At 38.1% G+C, this 21,379-nt stretch overlaps 1 protein-coding gene across 2 annotated transcripts in view; it reads left to right on the top strand.

Annotated features, from left to right (window-relative positions):
- LOC132538024 (protocadherin-15-like) overlaps nt 1-21,379 on the top strand; it is a 406,474-nt gene that overhangs the window by 187,031 nt on the left and 198,064 nt on the right. For both annotated transcript variants that reach the window (XM_060189227.1, XM_060189168.1), the window contains exon 2: nt 20,066-20,184. In XM_060189227.1, the coding sequence (XP_060045210.1) occupies nt 20,094-20,184 (91 nt within the window). In that variant the 5' untranslated portion in view covers nt 20,066-20,093. The remainder of the gene's footprint in view (nt 1-20,065; nt 20,185-21,379) is intronic.

The following is a 21,379-nucleotide window of genomic DNA, read 5'->3' as shown; positions in this document are numbered from 1 at the left end:
TAATATGCTATTTCTATGACACAGAAAAAAAAGCAGTCTAAGGATAGAAATGGAATTATGGTAATATTATCTGTTTGAGATATATGTACATATATGTATATTTTTGTATGGTTTTTCAACCTTTGACAGAATTGTTGCTGTATAGTAACCTCTTACTCATCCTTCAAGAATATGCCTCAAATACTACCTTTTATTGGATATCTCTACCTATGTAGTTACTCTTAAGCAAAAGACTCCTTCACATTTTCTCTGGTATCCAAGAGACATTGTATGTACTTGTATTATAGTATATGCTCAAGTATTTTAAAAAGCTGCCTGTTTGCCTTCACAGATGTGAACGACAGATAAGGAACAAGGCCATTATTCATTGTGATCCTTCTTTGTCTACCACATTCATGCATTTGGATCTTTGGTTAATAGGGAATGATCATAATTATTGGATGTCATCATTGAACAAGATATGCCAGAGAAACTCCAGAAGACTTATTTTTCTCCTCAATAAGCTATCTCCTAATTGATACCTTAAGTAATTTTTCCATGTAAATAAGGAAAATAGCTACAAGCAGTGTCAATTTGACCTAGAATTTTTCTCCAAGCATCGATGAACATGAATTGATCAATTATTGATTCACATTCAAGTGATTTCCACAAAAAATTTCAGCAATATTATAGTTGTTTTTATTTACTTCTGGGAAATTTGTTAAATATCATTCAAAAACAGTTTTTTTTGTAAACCTTGTTAAATGAATAATACATTTCCCTTATATATTTATAGATTTGCTTATATTATCCTTCTGTTCAAATAGTTTCAAATTATCTCTTCTGTTCAAATAGTTTCAAATTACATCTCCTGTTCAAATAGTTTCAAATTACCTCTCTTATGTTCCTTTAATCTATCTGTGTATCCATTGTCTGTCTACTTATGTCTCTATGTCTGTCATCTTTTTATATCTCTATCTCTGTATTTATTAAGCAAGAATTCCAAGGAAGCCGGGGTTTATGCATGTGTGATGTCACTGATCAGCCTCCCTGAACCCATTTATTTGGTATGTTATATGTTGAGAAACAGAAGAAAACAAAGTGAAAGAGGGGGGGGGGAGTGGATAGAGGCGGGGAGGGGGGAGGAGAGGGGGAGGGAGAGGGGGGAGGGACAGAGAGAGAGAGAGAGATGAATGCATCTGTGATGAAGTTCCAACCATCTTTGTACTTGGCACAGCCCCTGGTCTCCCATGTGATGCCAGAATTATATCCTAAGTCCTACACCCTAGAGGATATATACTATATTGCTGAATCACTTCTCATAATCCGACATCCTTATTTTAAACACTTGTAGTAAAAAGTGGTGAATTGTGATTAAAATAAAAGGTTATTCTGGAAATAAGGTAGGAATTCACTCCTGTGGCTATAAAAACATTGAATTCCTCTTTGAGTGCAGACAATTTGTAAGCAATCTAAAATTCTTTTATAAATAATATCACTTAAAATTAATTAACTTCATTGTGATTTTACTAAAGCTTCTAATACATACAGGACTTACATGCCTCGGGCCTGAGGTTCATTTCCCAGCACTGCAGATGTTAGAGAGTTTCTGTAACCTCTCTCTTCCTGTCTCTTGAGAAATAAAGATAACACATTTTAAAAAAGAAACTAAATGATTCTCATGTAAATATTGAGTGACTAATATAGGTATGCTGTACAGTGCTAAAGCATAAACGTGAAAACTTGATCCCTTCCTTCTTGTGCAATTACAGCTTGTTACTGCTACTCAAATGTTCTCCATGAATATTTCTTACCTAAAATATAATTGCTTTTCACAGTTGATTTAAAGATGCTATTTCTGCAGCTTAACTTCTGTGCAGTTCTTGAGTTTTAGTAGTGATATTAATAGAGGTTAGAATATCAATGCATCGTCACTAACCAGCAATTTGAAATTCACATGTATCGACTACAAACAAAATAATAATGAGAAAAAAATGCATTGTAACTGTAGTTATTTAGATATAATTCTGACAGTTTCCATATGGTTTTTATGCGATTTCAACGATTTTTTACTCTTCAGACAATTCAATATTTGCCTTTAATGTTTGGGAACTATTAAAGTCTGTATTCTGAAAATTTTAGGTTTGTGCTATAATTCTACTTGTGTGAGAATAATCCAGATTTCTTAAGCGTTTTGTTCTATAACTATTCACCAGTCACTTAAATTGCTGTTTACTCATGATTATGCTTTAGCACAAGAACTCTCCTCTTAGTTTCCTCTAACTAGACTGACTCTACAGAAGTCAAATTGGCACTTACAACAGTGATTTACCCAGACCAACCGAACTGATAATCTGGGTTATATAGTCTAACTACCAAAGAGTCTTCCCATTTTTCTACTCTTTCTACATTGATACTCATTTTCAAAATTATCTTCAGTACTCTCTCTCTCTCTCTCTTTTGATTTAATGAGAGAAAGCTCACCAATAGATTTAAAATTAATCGTTTGAATATTGTGAAGACTGATTCTTTGACAAACACATCAGGTCAAAATAATTCAATAAAGCATTCCCTATTAGTATTTTCCTTTAGAGCTTACAATCTAAAGTAAAAAGAACATCATGTCATTAAAATATTCAATATCACCCACAAATTGTGCAAAACATAAATAGTATTTAAATTCTTCTAGGAAGCACCAATAACACTATAATACTAATTCAATGAAATCTAATTGACTTAAATTTTCCAAAATATCATCATTTTGTCTTTATTAAAATTGGATATCTTGGATTTGAATTCCAAATAAGAATTTTAGAAGTTGAGGTACAATTTAAAATGAATGTATCCTGTATTTTATAGTACTCTATTACATGTTATCTATATATGACATATATATATAAGTACAGATATGCATGCATTGCATTACTTCTGTGCATGTACAGCATGTGTACACACACAGTCTATATTTACATTGGATAACATATAGAGGAATAAAGTATAATGGATGAGATCAAGACATTGTATGTGTGTATGTGTGTGTTGTATTGGGGAAATAATGATCAAGAAAGAATACAGTTTATCTCCTCACAGTACACATGTCTGCGAACCTTACCTACTACTGAATGAAGTCTTTCTCCAAATTTGGGCACTGAGTTCTCATCACCTGAAAGATTTGTCTAACATCTGAATATTTAGTACAGACCCTTTCCCTTTTTTAACCCTTTTGTCATTTATCTTCAAGGACTCCTTCTTTCACGCTTATATTATTGTAGATTCCCTTCTTTTTTCTTTATTTTTATTTTTTCTTTATTTATTCCCTTTTTGTTGCCTTTGTTGTAGTTATTGTTGTTGTAGTTGTTGTTGGATAGAACAGAGAGAAATGCAGAGAGGAGGGGAAGGCAGAGGGGGAGAGAAAGGCAGACACCACACCTGCAGACCTGTCACCACCTGTGAAGTGATCCCCCCTGCAAGTGGGGAGCCTGGGGCTTGAACTGGGATCCTTACGCTGGTCCTTGTGCTTCTTACCACCTGCACTTAACCTGCTGCACTACTGCCCAACTCCCTCCTTCTTATTTCTTACCTGCAAATGTTTATTTATTCTTTCTTAAAGATTTGTCTATTTTTTATTTTAATGTATATTTATGTATTAGATAGGGACAAAGAAAAACTGAAAATGGAGGGTAATATAGAGAGGGCACGAGACAGAGAGACACCTGCTTCACCACTTATAAAGCTTCCCCCCTGCAGGTGGGTACCAGGGGCTTGAACCTGAGTCCTTGTGAATGGCACTATGTATATTTAACCAGGTGTGCCACCTCCACACCCCCTGCAAATATGAATACATTTCATTATTTTGAAGTTTCAGTCTCACTCCAAAGATTATCTTTATCAGTTTATATTACTCTGTGCCTCCCAACTGGATATCTTCCCAGACTTCCAAACTCATAAATATATATCAGGCCACCCCATCAGCTGGGGCCCTTAGTCACAGAGTCCTGAAATTCCCACACAGACATGATGGGCCTAGATGTCAAACAGATACCTCTCTCCATTGTCACTGGTCATATCCATCAGGAACAATGCAATAAACCCCCTTGTGGACCCCCATAAGACCCTGCCCCCAGTGTGGATCAACACACTGGGTAGAGAATGTTCCATCCTCCGAGGGGAGGCTGGGCAACATACGCTATCTTCCACCTGAGGAACACAGCTCCTGAAATTGGGGCAGCTTGGAATGTTCCTACTCATGACCACAGATCTACAGGGATGCAGAGGTCACATAGGTTCATAAGCAGAATATGGGCCCCAGATCAATTCAATGGGTTTACAGTCAACAGTACTCATTCACTTTTCCCATATTTGGGAGCTACTCTTTTCCCTGATCCAGCTTTCTGTCCCTTTTTCCATCCATAACATCATCTCCCCAGACAATAACTTGGGTCAACCTGCATATCAGATGTCAGGATCCAGAAAAAAAAAATAGTATAGTCATGGAATGTTTGGAATATAACTAAAATAGGCCTACTATCTACAAAACAGAGGCCCTCAAATCTTCATTGGATTATTATTGCCTTTAGGTTCATGATTAGTCAACAATTTTGTTTGGCTCTTTATATTAACTCTTCTTTTAGCCACCAGGTTCCAGATGCTACCATGATGCCAACCAGACTTCCCTGGGCAGACAACCCCACCAGTGTGGCCTGAAGCTCCAATTCCCCAGACCCCTGCCCTACTAGGTAAAGAGAGAGAGACAGGCTGGGAGTATGAATTGAGCTGTCAACACTCATGGTCAGAGGGAAAGCAATTACAGAAGCCAGGCCTTCCACCTTCTGCATCCCACAATGACCTTGGGTCCATACTCCCAGAGGGATAAAGAATAGGAAAGTTATCAGGGAAGAGGATGGGTTATGGAGTTCTGGTGGTAGATATTGTGTGGAGTTGTACCCTCTTGCCCTATGGTTTTTGTCAGTGTTTCCTTTTTATAAATAAAAATTAAAAAGTAAATATATATGTGTGTGTGTGTGTGTGTGTGTGTGTGTGTGTGTGTGTGTGAGAGAGAGAGAGAGAGAGAGAGAGAGATCTTTAAGTGGCATTCTAACAAACATTACAGACTTTAATTTCTTTTCTTTTTCTTAATTTTATTTATTTATTTCCCCTTTTGTTGCCCTTGTTGTTTATTTTAGCATTATTGTGGTTATTGATGTGGTTGCTGTTGGATAGGACAGAGAGAAATGGAGAGAGGAGGGGAAGACAGAGAGGTGGAGAGAAAGATAGACGCCTGCAGACCTGCTTCACCGCTTGTGAAGCGACTCCCCTGCAGGTGGGGAGCCGGGAGCTCTAACCGGGACAGACTTTAATTTCTAAGCCAAACTTTTGTTTTCTCCATCAAATCTTCTAGCCAGCATAATATACCACTTTCATTGTTGACTTACCCTGGTTTGGATATACTCTCATCTCAATCACTACTAACTTCCTCTGGTTAATTGTGCTATATATTGTTATGTGCCAGTCACATCTAAAACAAGTACACCTACTCCCTGGTGATGATATTATTTAGACTTCATTTTAAATGTCATTTTAAAGTTTAAGAGAATTTTTCTTCACTATCTTGAGTTAACTAATAACTCTTTATCTACAACAAACCTCTTTCTCTCCCTCTATATATTTTTCAGGTTCTAAAAATGCCTCCATTTATATATTTTGTCTTTTTCCCACAAAGGTACACATTGCATGAAGAAAATGTTAACTAACACATTCCAATGTGGTGGAAACAGTTATAGGAAAAAAGATAAATATCTCAGACCATTCCATTGTTAATACTTACTATCATGAACAATGTGTCTCAGCATGACTGACAAACACTTCAAATTAGCTTTTACAATTGTAAAAATTCACTGCAGAATGGAAGAAAAATAACCTTAACCACTGACCATAAAGAGCACTTGGAACAATATCTCTACAGATACACTGTTGAAACATTGGTATTTTTATTTCTATGTGTGTCTTTCTCTTTTTATTCTACCTATCTCCTACCATTACATTGACCATACTGTACCAGTTTCAGATAAATGCATAACTTATATCAGCTGACCAGGAGGAGCAAGCCTAATTTACTGTCATAAATGAACTAATTCTGTCAAGAAATATGTGTTTTATAAAAAAGGCACAAGCAGTTACTTGATTAGCTATATTTCATCTTGGCAGTCTAACTTGGGAGTTAAGTCAATAGCCATGTATTAAAAACAAATGCAGCTAGATCTTAGAAAAAAGTAAGTTCTGAATTGGCTAAGTATGTATGTGATGTGGTTGAGTATGCATCATCGTGAAGGAAAATTAAACCCTACCAAAGAGGAGTTTACAAGTTACTGGAACATCATTTTATGTTTAATGTTTCTAATTAGTTTAACAATGTTGCATAAATAAACAAGAGGGAGTCATTTCAATTCGCAGCTGTATTTTGTTTCTATATGGACATTTGAGCAAAACTTGACAGAGCTCAGTATTTTTATTAGCATATTTGTGTCTTGTTTGTTCCATAAACAAATGATTATTGCCAGACTCTCACCTCTTCTCTAATTACTGTGTTTTGAGGAAACTCTATTCATAATTTTATTATACCAAAATTAGAAACATCAAACACTCTTAAAGTTATTTACTGTGATCAAATAGCTTTGTTCTGCATGCATTGCTTGATTTGTGAACAGTCGTATACAAAACGATTTTCATTCGAACTTCAAGTATTAAAGTCCGTCTACTTCTCTTGCATCTTCACAAAAAAGTGATTTTTAGAGGCTAATCTGCACATGCAGCATCTTCTGTTTAATTAAAATTGCCTCATGGAAGATGATATGTTTTGCTGGTGTTCCTATTTGTGGAAAGTCCCTTTTGCTAAGCCTTCTGAAATACAATTCTTTTCCTCATGAGTATACTCATTTCTAGAGAATTTTTCTCTGTTTATGCCCATACTTCCTTATATATCTTATTATTTACTATAATGTGAACTATGAATATCCTTATTATCTTTACTTATTAGATAGAGACAGGCAGAAATCAAAAAGAAGAGGGATATAGAGAAGGAGAGATGGGGCTGCCTGTGGCACACCTGGTGAGGATCCTGGTCCAAGCCCCTCCAACTCCCCACCTTCGGGGGGGGGGGTCACTTCCTAAGCAGTGAAGAAGATCTACCGGTGTTTATCTTTCTCTTGCCATGTCTGTTTTCTCCTTTCTCAATTCCTTTCTGTCCTATCCAACAGCAACAACAGTAGCAACAACAATGTGAAAAAGATGGCCTCAGGAGCAATGGATTCCTAGTGCAGGCACCAAACTACAGCGATAACCTTGGAAACATACAAACATATAAATAAATACATCAATAAAATAGAGAAAGGGAGAGAGCCAGAGACAAGTGCAACACCACTTTATCACCACTTGTGAAGCTTTCCTCCTGCAGGTGGAGACTGGGGTCTTGAACCCACGTCCTTGGGCTGCACCCTGAACCCTCAGCCCCCCTTTCCTATCTTTGGAAATTTACGTCGATGGCAAAAGAATAATGAAAGTGCTTCTAGACTTTCAACTATGCAGTCTTTTGATTTATTTAATTTGACAGTTTTATAATTTTGTTATATTTAGAAATTTTACTTTTTAAAAATTATTTATTTTGTATTTTGTTGCCTTTGTTGTTTTATTGTTGTAGTTATTATTGTTGTTGTTATTGTTGTCATCATTGTTGGATAGGACAGAGAGAAATGGAGAGAGGAGGGGAAGACAGAGAGAGGGAGAGAAAGACATCTACAGACCTGCTTCACTGCCTGTGAAGCCACTCCCATGCAGGTGAGGAGCCAGGGGCTCGAGCCTTAGCCGGTCCTTGTGCTTTGAGCCGCGTGTGCTTAACCCACTGCGCGACCGCCCAACTCCCAGAAATTTTAATTTTAAATTAAGTCCATCCAAATAAGATGAGAAACAATCTTATTGTTTTTTTTTTTAATGCTCACATTTAGATAACTTACAAGATAGTGTGAATAATCTAAGGTTCATTAACAGACACTTCTTTTCTATCTAAATTATTAAAATTAAGAACATGAATACACAGAACAAATCATGTGGTCCTAAGTACTTATTGTTTATAATTCATGTCTATCATCCTTTGTTCTTTTTAGTCAAATAGAGTGTCTCCTTGAATATTAAAATGTCCTGGGTGGCCAGGTGGTACCGCAACTGGTTTACCACACATGTCACAAAGCGCAAGGACCAGCAAAAAGAATCCGCGTTCAAACCGGGGGTCTCCCCACCTGCAGGATAGTCGCTTCACAGGCAGTAAAGCAAGTCTACAGGTGTTTGTCTCTCCCCCTCTCTGTCTTCCCCCCCTCTCTCCATTTCTCTCTGTCCTATCCAACGACAACAGCAGCAATATCAACAGTAACAACAATGGCAACAAATGAGAAAAAATGGCCTCCAGGAGCAGTGGATATGTAATGCAGGCACTGAGTCCCAGATATAACACTAGAGGTAAAAACAACAAAAAAATTCTGATTGATGGTTCCAAAAAGATAAGCAACACATTTTTGTTGTTGTTGTTGCTGTTGTTTTTGTTTTTAGTAAATCTACAGGTCACTTAAAAAGAAAAAAGAAGAAATTTTTGAAGTCTGTTTTATCTTTTGTAAGCATGCCTCGCTTTGATTTAGGGTTCCATTTGTTTGCATGATTGTTTTGAATCTTTGTCACTGTGGCTTCAATGGGTCTCTTGTTGAAAACAGAAGGTTCGATTATATTTTGATATATACCCCACGAGTCTGTGACTTGTAATTGGGGAGTCAGGACCTTGATGTCCATTGCATTCATGGATACAAAGGAGCGTTTTCCCCTTTTATGTGGATCCTAGGTGTTCTTGCCCTTTATCACTTCTCCTTTGTTTTCCTCTTGTTATTTTACTTTGTAGTTTCCTGTATACTTGTTCTGCAAAGATCAGATGTCCTATGCTGTTTCCAGTTAGTTTCTTCTAAGTATTTTTGTTTGACAGTTACCGTCAGGCTTAGGTCACTGGTTTCCAGCTTACAACCAGCCCATTTTTAACTGAAAGAAACTAAATCTCAAATTCATTCTACAAGTTACTTTTATCAGAGATTATCTTGCATATTTTGTTTTGTGCTGTTTCTTAGTAGGTTTCATATATATATATATATATATATATATATGACGTTTAGTATTTCTTGATGAACTGGTTTACAGTGAAGTAAGTCCTTCAGCTGTTGCTTGTCTGAAAGTTATTTACCACTCCAGCAAGTCTTTATTCTTTTTGTCATTTTGTTGGGGGGGGAAGTGGTGAATTTTTTACAGTACAGTGTTTGACAGATGCATACAATTTCTCATCTCTCCATGCAAAATGTCTGCAAACACCTGCATTCCCAATTTGGATGTTCCACAATCAAATACCAGAACCATAACACACACACACACACACACACACACCCCACACACACACCTACACACCCTTCCTCATCTGATTCCCCCAGAGTCTTTGGTATAAGACACATTACCCATTCCAAGTTTTACATTGGTTTTACCTTTTGGATCTCCTTTCTTAAGTTTTGCCGGCAAGTGAAATCATTAAAATACAATTTGGGTTAGTCAAACTTGGAAACAATGACAGATGTGCAATGACAGATGAGTGTCTAATAATGATGAAGTCATCTCTTTCACCTTCTCTTCTTATTTTTACTTCATCTCCTTGTCTTTTTTAATACTTGTTTATTTATTACCTTTTGTTGCCCTTGTTGTTATATTGCTATAGTTATTATTGATTTCATTGTTGTTGAATAGGACAGAGAGAAATGGAGAGAGGCAGGGAAGACAGTGTGGGGAGAGAAAGACACCTGCAGACCTGCTTCACTGCCTGTGAAGTGACTCCTCTGCAGGTGGGGAGCTGGGGACTCTTCTTCTAGCGTTTGCCCTTCTTCCGTAGCCAGTCAACAGTGTCAGGTTGAGCCTGATGTAAAGTTTCAAGACCTCCTTTGAATCTGGAGAGGTGGCAGTCGTTGACTATGTGGGTCATAGTCTGTCTGGAGCCGCAGGGGCAGTTTGGGTCGTCTCTGGCTCCCCAGCGATGGAACATAGCGGCGCACCGGCCATGGCCTGTTCAATAGCGATTGAGGAGGGCCCGATCATAACGTACTATGTCAAAGCCGGGTTGATGCTTGCAGGGGTCTGTGATGAGGTGTTTGTTCTCTAATAGGTCCTTACTCTGGTCCTTGTGCTTTGCGCCATCTGCACTTAACCCGCTGCGTTACTGCCCAACTCCCTACCTCCTCTTCTATGGAGCTTGAAGGAATCATGTTAAATAAAATAAACCTCCATCGAATCTTAATGATGACTCAGCTGAGCTAAGCATTCCTGCCTAGAGATATTTTCCTGATATCACTTCTGTATATATCCTGCAAAAGTTTTCTGACTTAAAAAGAAAAAAAAAATCTGATGATAATCTTATTGAGGCTTTTTACATGTTTGTTTCCCCCCTCTTGTTTTCAGAACCCCTATCTCATACCACGCTGAGTACAAGAATTACAGTTCATTTTCTTAGTAAATATATGTTTTTTAAACAAAAATTGAAGTTTATTTATATTTTTAAGCATTTCCTTGCTTTTATTTAGGATTCTAAGAATATACAGGCTCAATCTCCCAGTCCCACCTTCAGGGGGGTGTTTCCTAAAGGGTGAAATGGGTCTACAGGTACCTTTATTTCTCTCCCCTTCCCTATACCCCCTTTCCTCTCAATTCCTCTTTGACTTTATCAGATAAATAAATAAAATAATAATAATAAATTAAGTAAAAGAGATGTTGAAGGATCACAATACAGTGGTTCTAAATATACATATAGGAATGCACTTGTCAGTTCCCAAAAGGCTCCAAAAATGAGCTTTCAGACTATGGTGCTAGGGACTGATCAGGTATATAGATAGAGATAGAAATAGAGAGAGAGATAGTTATAGCTTGCTATATTACAATTGTTCTGTTAGGATCTTGAACATGCAGGCTTCCAGTGCTCACAAACTGACCTTTTTGTTGAGAGAGAGAGAGAGAGAGAGAGAGAGAGAGAGGCTCCATAGCATCATTTTATCATCTGTGTCACCTCCCTGATGTAGTGGTACTTCTATGTAGTATCAGATTCTAGTGTGTGTGTGTGTGTGTGTGTGTGTGTGTGTGTAGGGTGGTCATAGCTATTGTAAGGAGTATGCCTCATTGGGTATACTATCTCTTGTCTCTGCATTTATATATTCTTTAATCAGCAGTGCATGTGAAAATACAGCTTGAGCAATTTCATATTGCATAAGTCACATGAGATTCTAGACACTGTAATTTGTTGGGAAACCTGGAAGCTCAGACGTCCAGTAGGAGCTCTTTGTAATTGCAGTCCAGCACAATCTCCAACTTTCCATGTTCTCTGCTAGCTTCACTCACTGCACTGCACCTCCCTATGTGGTTCTGATTCATTTTACAAAAACTGCATCATCTCATATTACTAATAGAAGAGGCCTAATACACACTTATACACAGTTCTCCTCTTCACCATTTTAGGATCCCACATCATATGGCAAAAAATTAAGTCTACCACAATCATATCTGATTTGGAAACAAAACTTCCTATACTCCCTGTTTGTAAGCTATTAGGACAATCTGACTTTGAAAGAAATGATAAATTTTAGGTGATGTATACAGATGGCAATTTGTTTCTTTTTTCATTCTTCCTCTTACTCCATACACTTTTCATTATTAAAATTGCAACTTCAAAATCTTCTTTAATATCTGCTTTCTTCTTTTCCCATGGGCATTACATTAATAAGTTTTTAATCTTAAGACTTCTACTTCCTTTCATCCACAAGAGTCCTGATTCTGATTTATTCACCCATCTCTGAAGCTGGAAAGTAGGAAAAAGTTTCTAGCTGTTAATCTGCATGAAACTTAATACTCTTTAATGATCTTTTTTTCTGGGAAGAATATATTGCTGAATCATGTAAAATATATTTCATACTTTCAAATGTTATACTGAATGCTTATGAGTAGTAATTAAAAATTTGAACCTTTGAGCTTTAGCAATAATTCTGAGGGAAAAAGTATTGCTTTTAAAAGAGATTATTGCTTCATTAGACAAGAATGTTAACTAGCAGGAAAAGGTATAATTTATAAAATTTCTATAATGCTTTATTCTAGCTTTTGATTTTGTTTAAAATTAGTATTTTTATTCCTATCAGTTAATGAATATTTATTTACAAAATTGTGATACAAAAGTGGTATAGTTCCATATCATTCTCACCACCAGAGTTCTAATTCCCCACTCCTTCCACTGGAAACCACATTAGACCTCCCAAGGTCAGAAATGTCTGAGTCAACTATTATTTTGATGACTGTCTGTCTACATTTATAAATATTAGCCCATTTCGCCCATGGGCCTGCCCTATCCTCCTCTCCAAGTCAAGCCTACAACAACTGTCACTTCTGAATGTCCTTTTTTTTCTCTTCTCTCTCTCTCTGGATCCTGTTGGAATTAGAGTCAATAGCCCCATGGCCATCTTCCCTTAATATTTCTCCTTCTTTGGGAGTCTGGACAAAAAAAAATTATGAGATGAAGAACGTGGGGGTTCCGGCTTCTGTAATTTCATGTCCAGTGGATAGGGGCATTGCCATGCCAATGCATACCTCCAGCCTGTTTCTATTTTTTCTCTAGTGAGGAGGGCTCACATTGGAGAGATGTTCTCACCAGGGAAGTCAGGATAGAATCATAAAAGTATTTGTAACTTGGATACAAGGTGGTAAGGTATAAAGTAGGACAAAGTGTTCAATAAATAATAGCCAAAAAGTAGGAATAGAGCAGATAAGGAATCTTAGCATAAAAGGAAGCTATGAAGCCTATTTTAGGTATGTTCCAAGTGGTCCATGACTTTACTGCTTTTTGCCCATGCTTGGTAGCTAAATATTCAGGTGAACTAGAAATATGGTCTGGGAAGATGGTGTCAGAATTGAAAATAGAACTAGAAAGCTGGGCTTAGACAGAGAGTAGCTCCCAAAGTTGAAGAAAGTATACAAATACAATGAACTGTTTACCCAGTAGATTTGACTAACCTCTGAGTCCCTGTAAGTCTGAGCTCACAGTCCATTGTCAAAGCTGGGAACATTCTAGGCTGATCTCATTTCAGGACCTGTCTTCCTTGAGTGGTAGAGTAGGATGACCCAGCCTCCCTTTGCAAAGTTATGTTTGTTAGCCTTTTGGATCTCCTCTGGAGTGAATGTTCTGTTCATATCCTCTGCCCATTTATGGATGGGGCCATTTGCTTTTTTGTTGCTAAGTTTGCTGAGCTCTTTGTATATTTTGGCAACCCTTCAGCTTCATCAATTGGGTGAGACCTTTCCTTTCATAGTATTCTCTAATTCCATCCAAGGTGGTTCACTTCCTAACAAAGTCCCAAAGCCTAGATATAGACCAGGTTCCAGGAGATAGAGCATATGTTCACAGGTATCCATAAACTAGGCAAAATATATACCTGAAAGCAGTAGTACACTAGAGTTTGCAGTGAGTACCCCCCCAACACTTCATCTCCACTATTCCAACCTTTGGGTCCATTATTCTTCAAAAAAATTTTTGGCTTTGTATGTTAACTCTCTTTTCAGCCACCAGGTTCCAGATCCCATCAGGATGCCGGCCAGGCTTCCCTGGACTGAAGACCCCACCAATGTGTCCGGGAGCTCCGCTTCCCCAGAGACCCACCCTACTAGGGAAAGAGAGAGGCAGACTTTGAGTATGGATCAACCAGTCAACACCCAAGTGGGGAAGCAATTACGGAAGATAGGCCTTCCACCTTCTGCAACCCACAATGACCCTGGGTCCATGCTCCCAGAGGGATAGAGAATGGGAAAGCTATCAGGGGAGGGAATGGGATATGGAGATTGGGTGGTGGGAATTGTGTGGAGTTGTACCCCCCCCCATCCTATGATTTTGTTAATGTCTCCTTTCTTAAATTAAAAAAAAAAAAGATACTATTGACTGTGGGAGTCAGGCAGTAGCACAGCAGGTTAAGTGCATGTGGCACAAACTGTCAGGACCAGCTTAAGGATCCAGGTTGACGCCCCTGGATCCCCACCTGCAGGGGAGTCGAGTCACAAGCAGTGAAGCAGGTCTGCAGGTGTCAAAAAAAATACTATTGACTGTAATAACAGCAACAATAAAAATATAAATGTATTATAATAAAATTTCTTACTTTAGGATAAGAAAGACTTGTTGCATTGCCTTTTCTACTATTTTGCTCTATGATTAGTAGGCTAAAGAAAACTGGAGAGATGCTATATAAAGCTGTGAGGATAAAGTACATTTTAATGTGTTGTAAGAGATGGATAAAGAGATATTGACTAGGACCTAAGGGACTGGGTACATATATACACATAACTGTAAATTAGGGGCAATTATATATATCAGATTAAAAGTGCTTAGTAGTCCTCTTGATTAAAATTAGACCTCACAAGCTTGACCAACAAGTAGAAAAGCCTATAGGAAGCGCTCTGGATTGTGCAATCAAATATTTACTACTTAGGCTTAGACACCACACTCTCATTCCCCTACTTCATTTCCCTTACTCTATCTACTCAACTAACCACACAAAAAGAAAATAAGTAAAATGTATCTCCTAATCTCTTCTGACAGTATCAGCATCATTGTCAAACCTTGATAATCTTTAGGAAAAATACTGCATATAATTGTCTAAGAGATACACTGAGATTATATATATGTGTGTGTGTGTGTGTGTGTGTGTGTGTATATATATGGGCAATTATTGTTCCTATGCAAACTTTTATTAGAATTATCAAAGTAAATACAGTAAGACTTAAGGTTATCTTATAGTACACAAAAACTCAAGGTATATTTCCTCCCTAACTTGAAGTCAGACCACATAAAATTAATACCATATTGGATATGACAAATGATACTCAATGCTTTAATTGGGAGAAAATCTAAGCTCCTCAGATAAAGAAGGAACTACAAAAGCTGGATAAAGGCAAGAGACTGGCTCACTTTATGATGGCCCATTTAGTCAATAATAGGCCACCCTATCATCTGGGGCCCCAGACAAAAAATCTTTGGCTTCCCCCATAGACAATATAGGACAAGACCTGTAACAGATCTCTCTCTCCACCATCACTGGTCACTTCAATCAGTAAACACCATCATAAGTCCTCTTGTGTTCCTTTCAAGGACCTTACCTTCACTATATGATAGAAGGGGAAGGGAAGGACTTCCCCACTTTGCAAAGGGAGGCTGGGTCATCCTACTCTTATCACTCAAGGAGGACAGGTCCTGAAATGAGAGCAGCCTAGAATGAACAGAAAGAAGGATCCAGGGTAATAGATACCACCAGGGTCATTAAAACAGTTGATGTTTTCATTGTAGGGTCCTTTCCGTTATCAAGAATTGTTTTTTTTTTAAATTTTTTAAAAATATTTATTTAATTTATTTATTCCCTTTTGTTGCCCTTGTTGTTTTATTGTTGTAGTTATTATTGTTGTTGTCGTTGTTGGATAGGACAGAGAGAAATGGAGAGAGGAGGGGAAGATAGAGAGGAGGAGAGAAAGATAGACACCTGCAGACCTGCTTCACCACCTGTGAAGCGACTCCCCTGCAGGTGGGGAGCCGGGGTTCGAACCGGGATCCTTATGCCGGTCCTTGTGCTTTGCGCCATCTGCGCTCAACCCGCTGCGCTACCGCCTGACTCCCTCAAGAATTGTTTTGACTACTCCTTACAGTAAGTTTCATTTCTAAATGAGTTTTCACTCCAAAGGGGTAATTTAAAATTGGAAAATGCAAGTTTCTCTTTTTGTTTTATCTTTATTTATTTATTCATTTATTTATTTTGATGGCATCAGTGTTATCTCTGGGACTCAGTTCTGAGTTCTGGCAGTAGGAATCCACTGTTCCTATTAGTTATTTTATTTTATTATATTATATTTTATTTTATTTGACAAAGCACAACTGAGGAGGAAGGGTGGGATATCAAGGGAAAGAAAGTTAGATAGCTTCTTGTTTACTGCAGCATCCCTTCAGCCACCACCATGCGGGTGGGGAGCAGGTCTCATGACCGGTGCTTGTGCACTGGGATGTGTACACTTCCCTGCATGTCTGCTCTCCAGTCCCCTTCAGATACAAATTTCTATCACTGTAGTGTGTTACATGCATCATTTAAATATACACATTTATTTATATTTATATATTTCTCAAAACAAGTGGTGCCTAATAGATTCTCTATAAGTGTGTTTTTTTTTAATTTAAGGAAATTATACAATATAAAATGTACATCTTTTTAAAAGTAAATCGATTTATTATATCATCAAATACCTGAGAAATGGATATGAGCATAGTTGATAGGGAATACAAAGCATGTGACTCTAAGTCCGTATGTTGTGTGTTGAGAAGTTGTAGCATGATATTCTCAAATATGTGTGAAACACTAATTAGATGAAAATATTATTTACATCTCAGATTATTACATGACTGGGAAGTCCATGTACTTTATAAATATTTCTGTAAGTATTGTTGTGAATACTGAAGCGATTGTAAATATTAAGATTTTGTTGGGGAAAGATAGAGACAGGCTGGGAGTATAGATCGACCTACAAATGCCCATGTTCAGTGGGGAAGCGATTACAGAAGCCAGACCTTCCACCTTCTGCATCCCACAATGACCCTGGGTCCATACTCCCAGAGGGATAAAGACTAGGAAAGCTTCTGATGGAGGGAATGGGATGCAGAACTGTGGTGGAGGGAATTGTGCCCCTCTTATTCTATGGTCTTGTGATTATTACTAGATGAATGTTGGAATGATGCAGATATAAAATTCATGATAAAAATAGAAAAGCACGCCAGTGTGTTATCTTCCTTGCATGTAATCCAGGCTTGAACCTAACTCCCACTACATTGAGGGGAGTTGTGTTTCTGTGATTTCTTTCTAGCTCTCTTTATGTCTTTGACTTTATCTAAAAGAAATAAAAGTGGATACAGTTTCTGTGATTTCTGGGGGTGGGGGGGAGTTGGTAATAGATTTTCCTCAGTAATCTTGCTGTATAGGTAATGGTCGGCACTGATTGGCACTGAGTACTTTATCTACCCTAAATGAGCTGTATTCAGATTTTGCTGTGATGTTTTCAAAAGGAAAACTCTGATTCTTTAGCAGGAAAAGTGAAAATCAGAGTTCTGAGTTCCATTTCAGGAGATATAACAATAGCAATAAATTTAATGATTTTAAAGTATGGCCATTGGATTTTTTTTTAATCTTGATAATCATTACATGAAACTAAATAATGGGAGTCAGTAGCAAAAAAATAATAATTTGTAAAAACCTAATATTAAAAACTAAGAGGAATGTGAAATGGATAGACTGTTGTGAAATAGAGTCAAAGAAAATAGAAGTGTGTTTGTTTCACCTACCCATAGGCCTAAAGAGACCTATAGCTTCATTTTTGCCATGTTTTTTTTATTATTAAAACTAATTGAAAACAAAACAAAAAAAATTTTACAAATTATATAAAGTGGGGACAAGGATATTCCATCCAAAATCTATTTACCACACCCACCTCCTTTTCTATCTCCTTTTACCTCCCATCTGCTGTCTCTGCTGAGACCAGCCCATTCCATGTGGCTATATACATTACAGCTGATCATTCTCCTGTGGATGTGGTGGGGGGGGCATGGTGGGAGCTCTGGACCACCAGAGGCAAAGTCTTTTGAATTCTCTATATATTTTTCCCTTTCTGTCAATATCACTTCTAAGCCTGCTGTTCCCTTATTTCTTCCTTGCATGAGTCCATGGGGCTTCTCAGGCTGGCTCCTTACATATAAATGGCCTGTTGTTTTTCTAGGCGCCTAGGAAGCACCAGCTCCCTGTGTTCATTTCCTTCTTCTTCTTCTAGCGTTTGCCCTTCTTCCGTAGCCAGTCAACAGCGTCAGGTTGAGCCTGATGTAAACTTTCGAGACCTCCTTTGAATCTGGAGAGGTGGCAGTCGTTGACTATGTGGGTCATAGTCTGTCTGTAGCCGCAGGGGCAGTTCGGGTCGTCTCTGGCTCCCCAGCGATGGAACATAGCGGCACACCGGCCATGGCCTGTTGGATAACGATTGAGCAGGGCCCAATCATAACGTGCTAGGTCAAAGCCGGGTTGACGCTTGCAGGGGTCTGTGATGAGGTGTTTGTTCTTGACCTCAGCTGACTGCCAACTCTGTTTCCAAGAGTCTGGAACAGAGAAGTTCAGTATAGGCGTAGGGGACCAGATTGGGTGACGAGACGTCAAGCGTTGGACAGGGTGGGCGAAGATATCCGCGTATATTGGCAGGTCCGGTCGAGCATAGACGTGGGAAATGAACTTAGATGATGCCGCATCCCGACGAATATCTGGCGGGGTGATGTTGCTGAGAACTGGCAGCCATGGAACTGGGGTGGAACGGATGGTTCCAGAAATTATCCTCATGGAGGAATATAATTTGGAATCGACCAAGTGGACATGGGGGCTATGGAACCATACTGGGGCACGGTATTCTGCAGTGGAATAGCATAATGCCAGAGAGGATGATCATAGTGTGGAAGCACTCGCGCCCCATGAGGAGCTGGCCAGTCTTGCAATGATGTTGTTCCTCGCGCCCACCTTCGCTGCAGTTTTTATGAGATGTTCGTGAAATGACAGAGTGCGATCGAGAGTAACGCCAAGATAGACTGGCTGGGCTTCATGCCGGATTCTCGTATCGCCAAGCTGCACATTAAGCTCACGTGAGGCCGAGGCATGGTGTGGATGGAAAACAGATGATACCGTTTTTGCAGTGCTAGGGATTAGTTGCCATTTTTTACAGTAATCATTTCCTGTATCCCAGTGATAGTGTTTTAGCTGTGGAGCTTGGTAATGCTGGTTTTCAGGTACAAGAAAACCAAAGGAAAATTGTAATATGGATGGAGTCAGAAATATCTAAAGCAATATTTAAGTATTTCCTTTTTACCTTTTATGCACACTGTGTAGAAGGGGAAATTCTAGGCCAAAGTCTTAAACTTGAATACATCTGAACACACACACACACACACACACACACACACACACACACACACACGGCGTGCCATAAATCCTCAGTTTAAAACGAGGTTGAACTTTCATTGAAATACTGGGCAGTCAGACACAGAAGTTTGGGGATTTCCACCATCTTCTAAGAAATACATGACACTCCTGATTGGCATTCCCACAGGACAACCATTGGTCTAAGAGGAAAACCAGCTGGTCCCTGCAGACAAAGCCTGCATGCATTTTGACTCAGTTTTCCCATGTTGATTGTCTATTTAGCCAAATGCATTCCTTTTGTCAGTTTGTTCCCTTAGGCATTTGCATTTGGAGCCTCTGAATAAGAGATGCAAAATGTCTATCCCAGTTCTAGCTTGACCAATAGTAGGAAAACTCCAAGTATACCATGTGAATAATTGCCTCAGTTTGCAAAGATACTTTCAACATGCTTTCAACGGGATTGTCTGGTGTACTTGTGGTTCACTAATAGTTTATTCAGTTGCTTTGCCAGCTGGGAGAGTGCAAAGAAAACAAATAAATTAATGTCAAAAGGCAGATGGGGTAAAAATATATGGCTTATCCTTAGGCTTATGTGACATAGTTCATTATTTTTTTTCTCATTCTAGTAGCAAGGAAAGAGTGTTTTGATTCATAAAGTATTATTTTTATTAATTGCAAAGAACAAAGATGCATTTGAATTTTTTAATAGCATGCTAGCAACTAGGTGGTAAACTTAGAGTGTAGAATAAGTTGTATTTTATGCTCTGGGTGAAATAAACTCACATACAAACTAAAGAACAGAAAACCTATCTTGCTAAAAAAAAAATAAGTAAAAACAGTGTTTGAAAATTCATGTAGTTCCAGAGCATTAAACAAGAATATTACTTTGGTAGTGGATGGCATAGGATAGTAATTAACTATGATGTAATTAGAGATGTTAGGTGTTCTGACAGTTGTATTTACCTGTCGAAGATTAATGCTTGTGTCACATATTTCTTTCTTCTTCTTATTTATTCCAGATCAAACCTGAGTTGGATTTGATAGAAGATGCTACTACGGTTTTGTCTCTGCAAACGCATAGCTTCAGGGCTTATTCTTGCTTCTCTCTTCTTAATCTGCATGGGCCAGTATGATGATGGTAAGACTGATAAACTCTTTCTAGAGTTTCAAGTAGAAATACTTTTTAGAATATAGACTATAGAATCCTTAAAAAAATTAAAGACTGTGCAATAATGACTTACCTTAATTGAAAGAATCTTATGAAAGTGGCATCTAATGAATTTAGTGTCTTCAGTAGGGAAATAATAATAGATAAGGTAGTTTGTTTACATGGAGAGAATTTCTCATCCTTCTGTGATAGGCCACTCCAAATCCATCACCAACCTGGGCCTCCAGCAACATTGTGTTCCCAGAGCAAACTCAGTTCTACTCCTCTGTTTCCCTTCTCCTAAGTCCTTGGCCTTGCTGTAACAAGCCACAGGGTGTAGTCCAAGTTTCACCTTGCATTTTGACCTTCACTCTTTGTTTTTAAAGTTATACTTATAAATGAGACCATGTGCTATTTTCCTTCACCTTCTGTCTAATCCCATCTTCCTTAAAGTTCCTGAATGAGGATTGCAATGAGTAGAAAATTTGACTCAACACCCTTGTTTGAACACATTCATTTTATTAAGCAAGTATTTAATTACTGTGACAAAAAGCATCGCTATTTAATAATCCTTCAATACAGTAGTATTAAATAAAGCTCAGGACTGTAAAAAATATCAAAATTTTGCATAGCCCAAAATCTCAGAATTGTCAAAAGTAGACTACAGAAGTTATTTTAATATTAGCACTTTATGTTGCATTATTTCGTCTGTCCCTGTTTTATTTACAAACACTCAAAAACTGTAAAAGATTTGACATTCAACCTTTTAAGTGTGTTCCCGTTCACAAATCAGTCATTTTAGAAAGACAGATTCATTGTCAAGCTCATTAGAAATGATTTAGTCGGTTATTCAAAGGTCTCGAAACTTTACATCAGGCTCAACCTGACGCTGTTGACTGGCTACAGAAGAAGGGCAAACGCTAGAAGAAGAAGAAGTCAGTTATACCCATAGAGCTTTCTACTGGGTTCAGTCTCATGTGTCTCTTGTGTGGGAGTTTTCACTTTCTGACTCAAGTCAATCATAGCATAATTGATAATGGTGTTTTACTATGGGAAATCCACATTACAAGATGCCAGGGTACCAGTCAATTAATAATAAAGTGTGTGTTTGTAAGGGTGTAGAAAGCAGTCTTCTGTGATGGGAAACAATTTTCTTAATTTTCTGTGCCTCTCCTTAACTAAGTAC

Source organism: Erinaceus europaeus, chromosome 1 (assembly GCF_950295315.1).
Source record: "Erinaceus europaeus chromosome 1, mEriEur2.1, whole genome shotgun sequence".
Classification (NCBI taxonomy): domain Eukaryota; kingdom Metazoa; phylum Chordata; class Mammalia; order Eulipotyphla; family Erinaceidae; genus Erinaceus; species Erinaceus europaeus.
The sequence above is the reverse complement of the archived record's forward strand: the minus strand, read 5'-3'. Positions and strand labels throughout refer to the sequence as shown.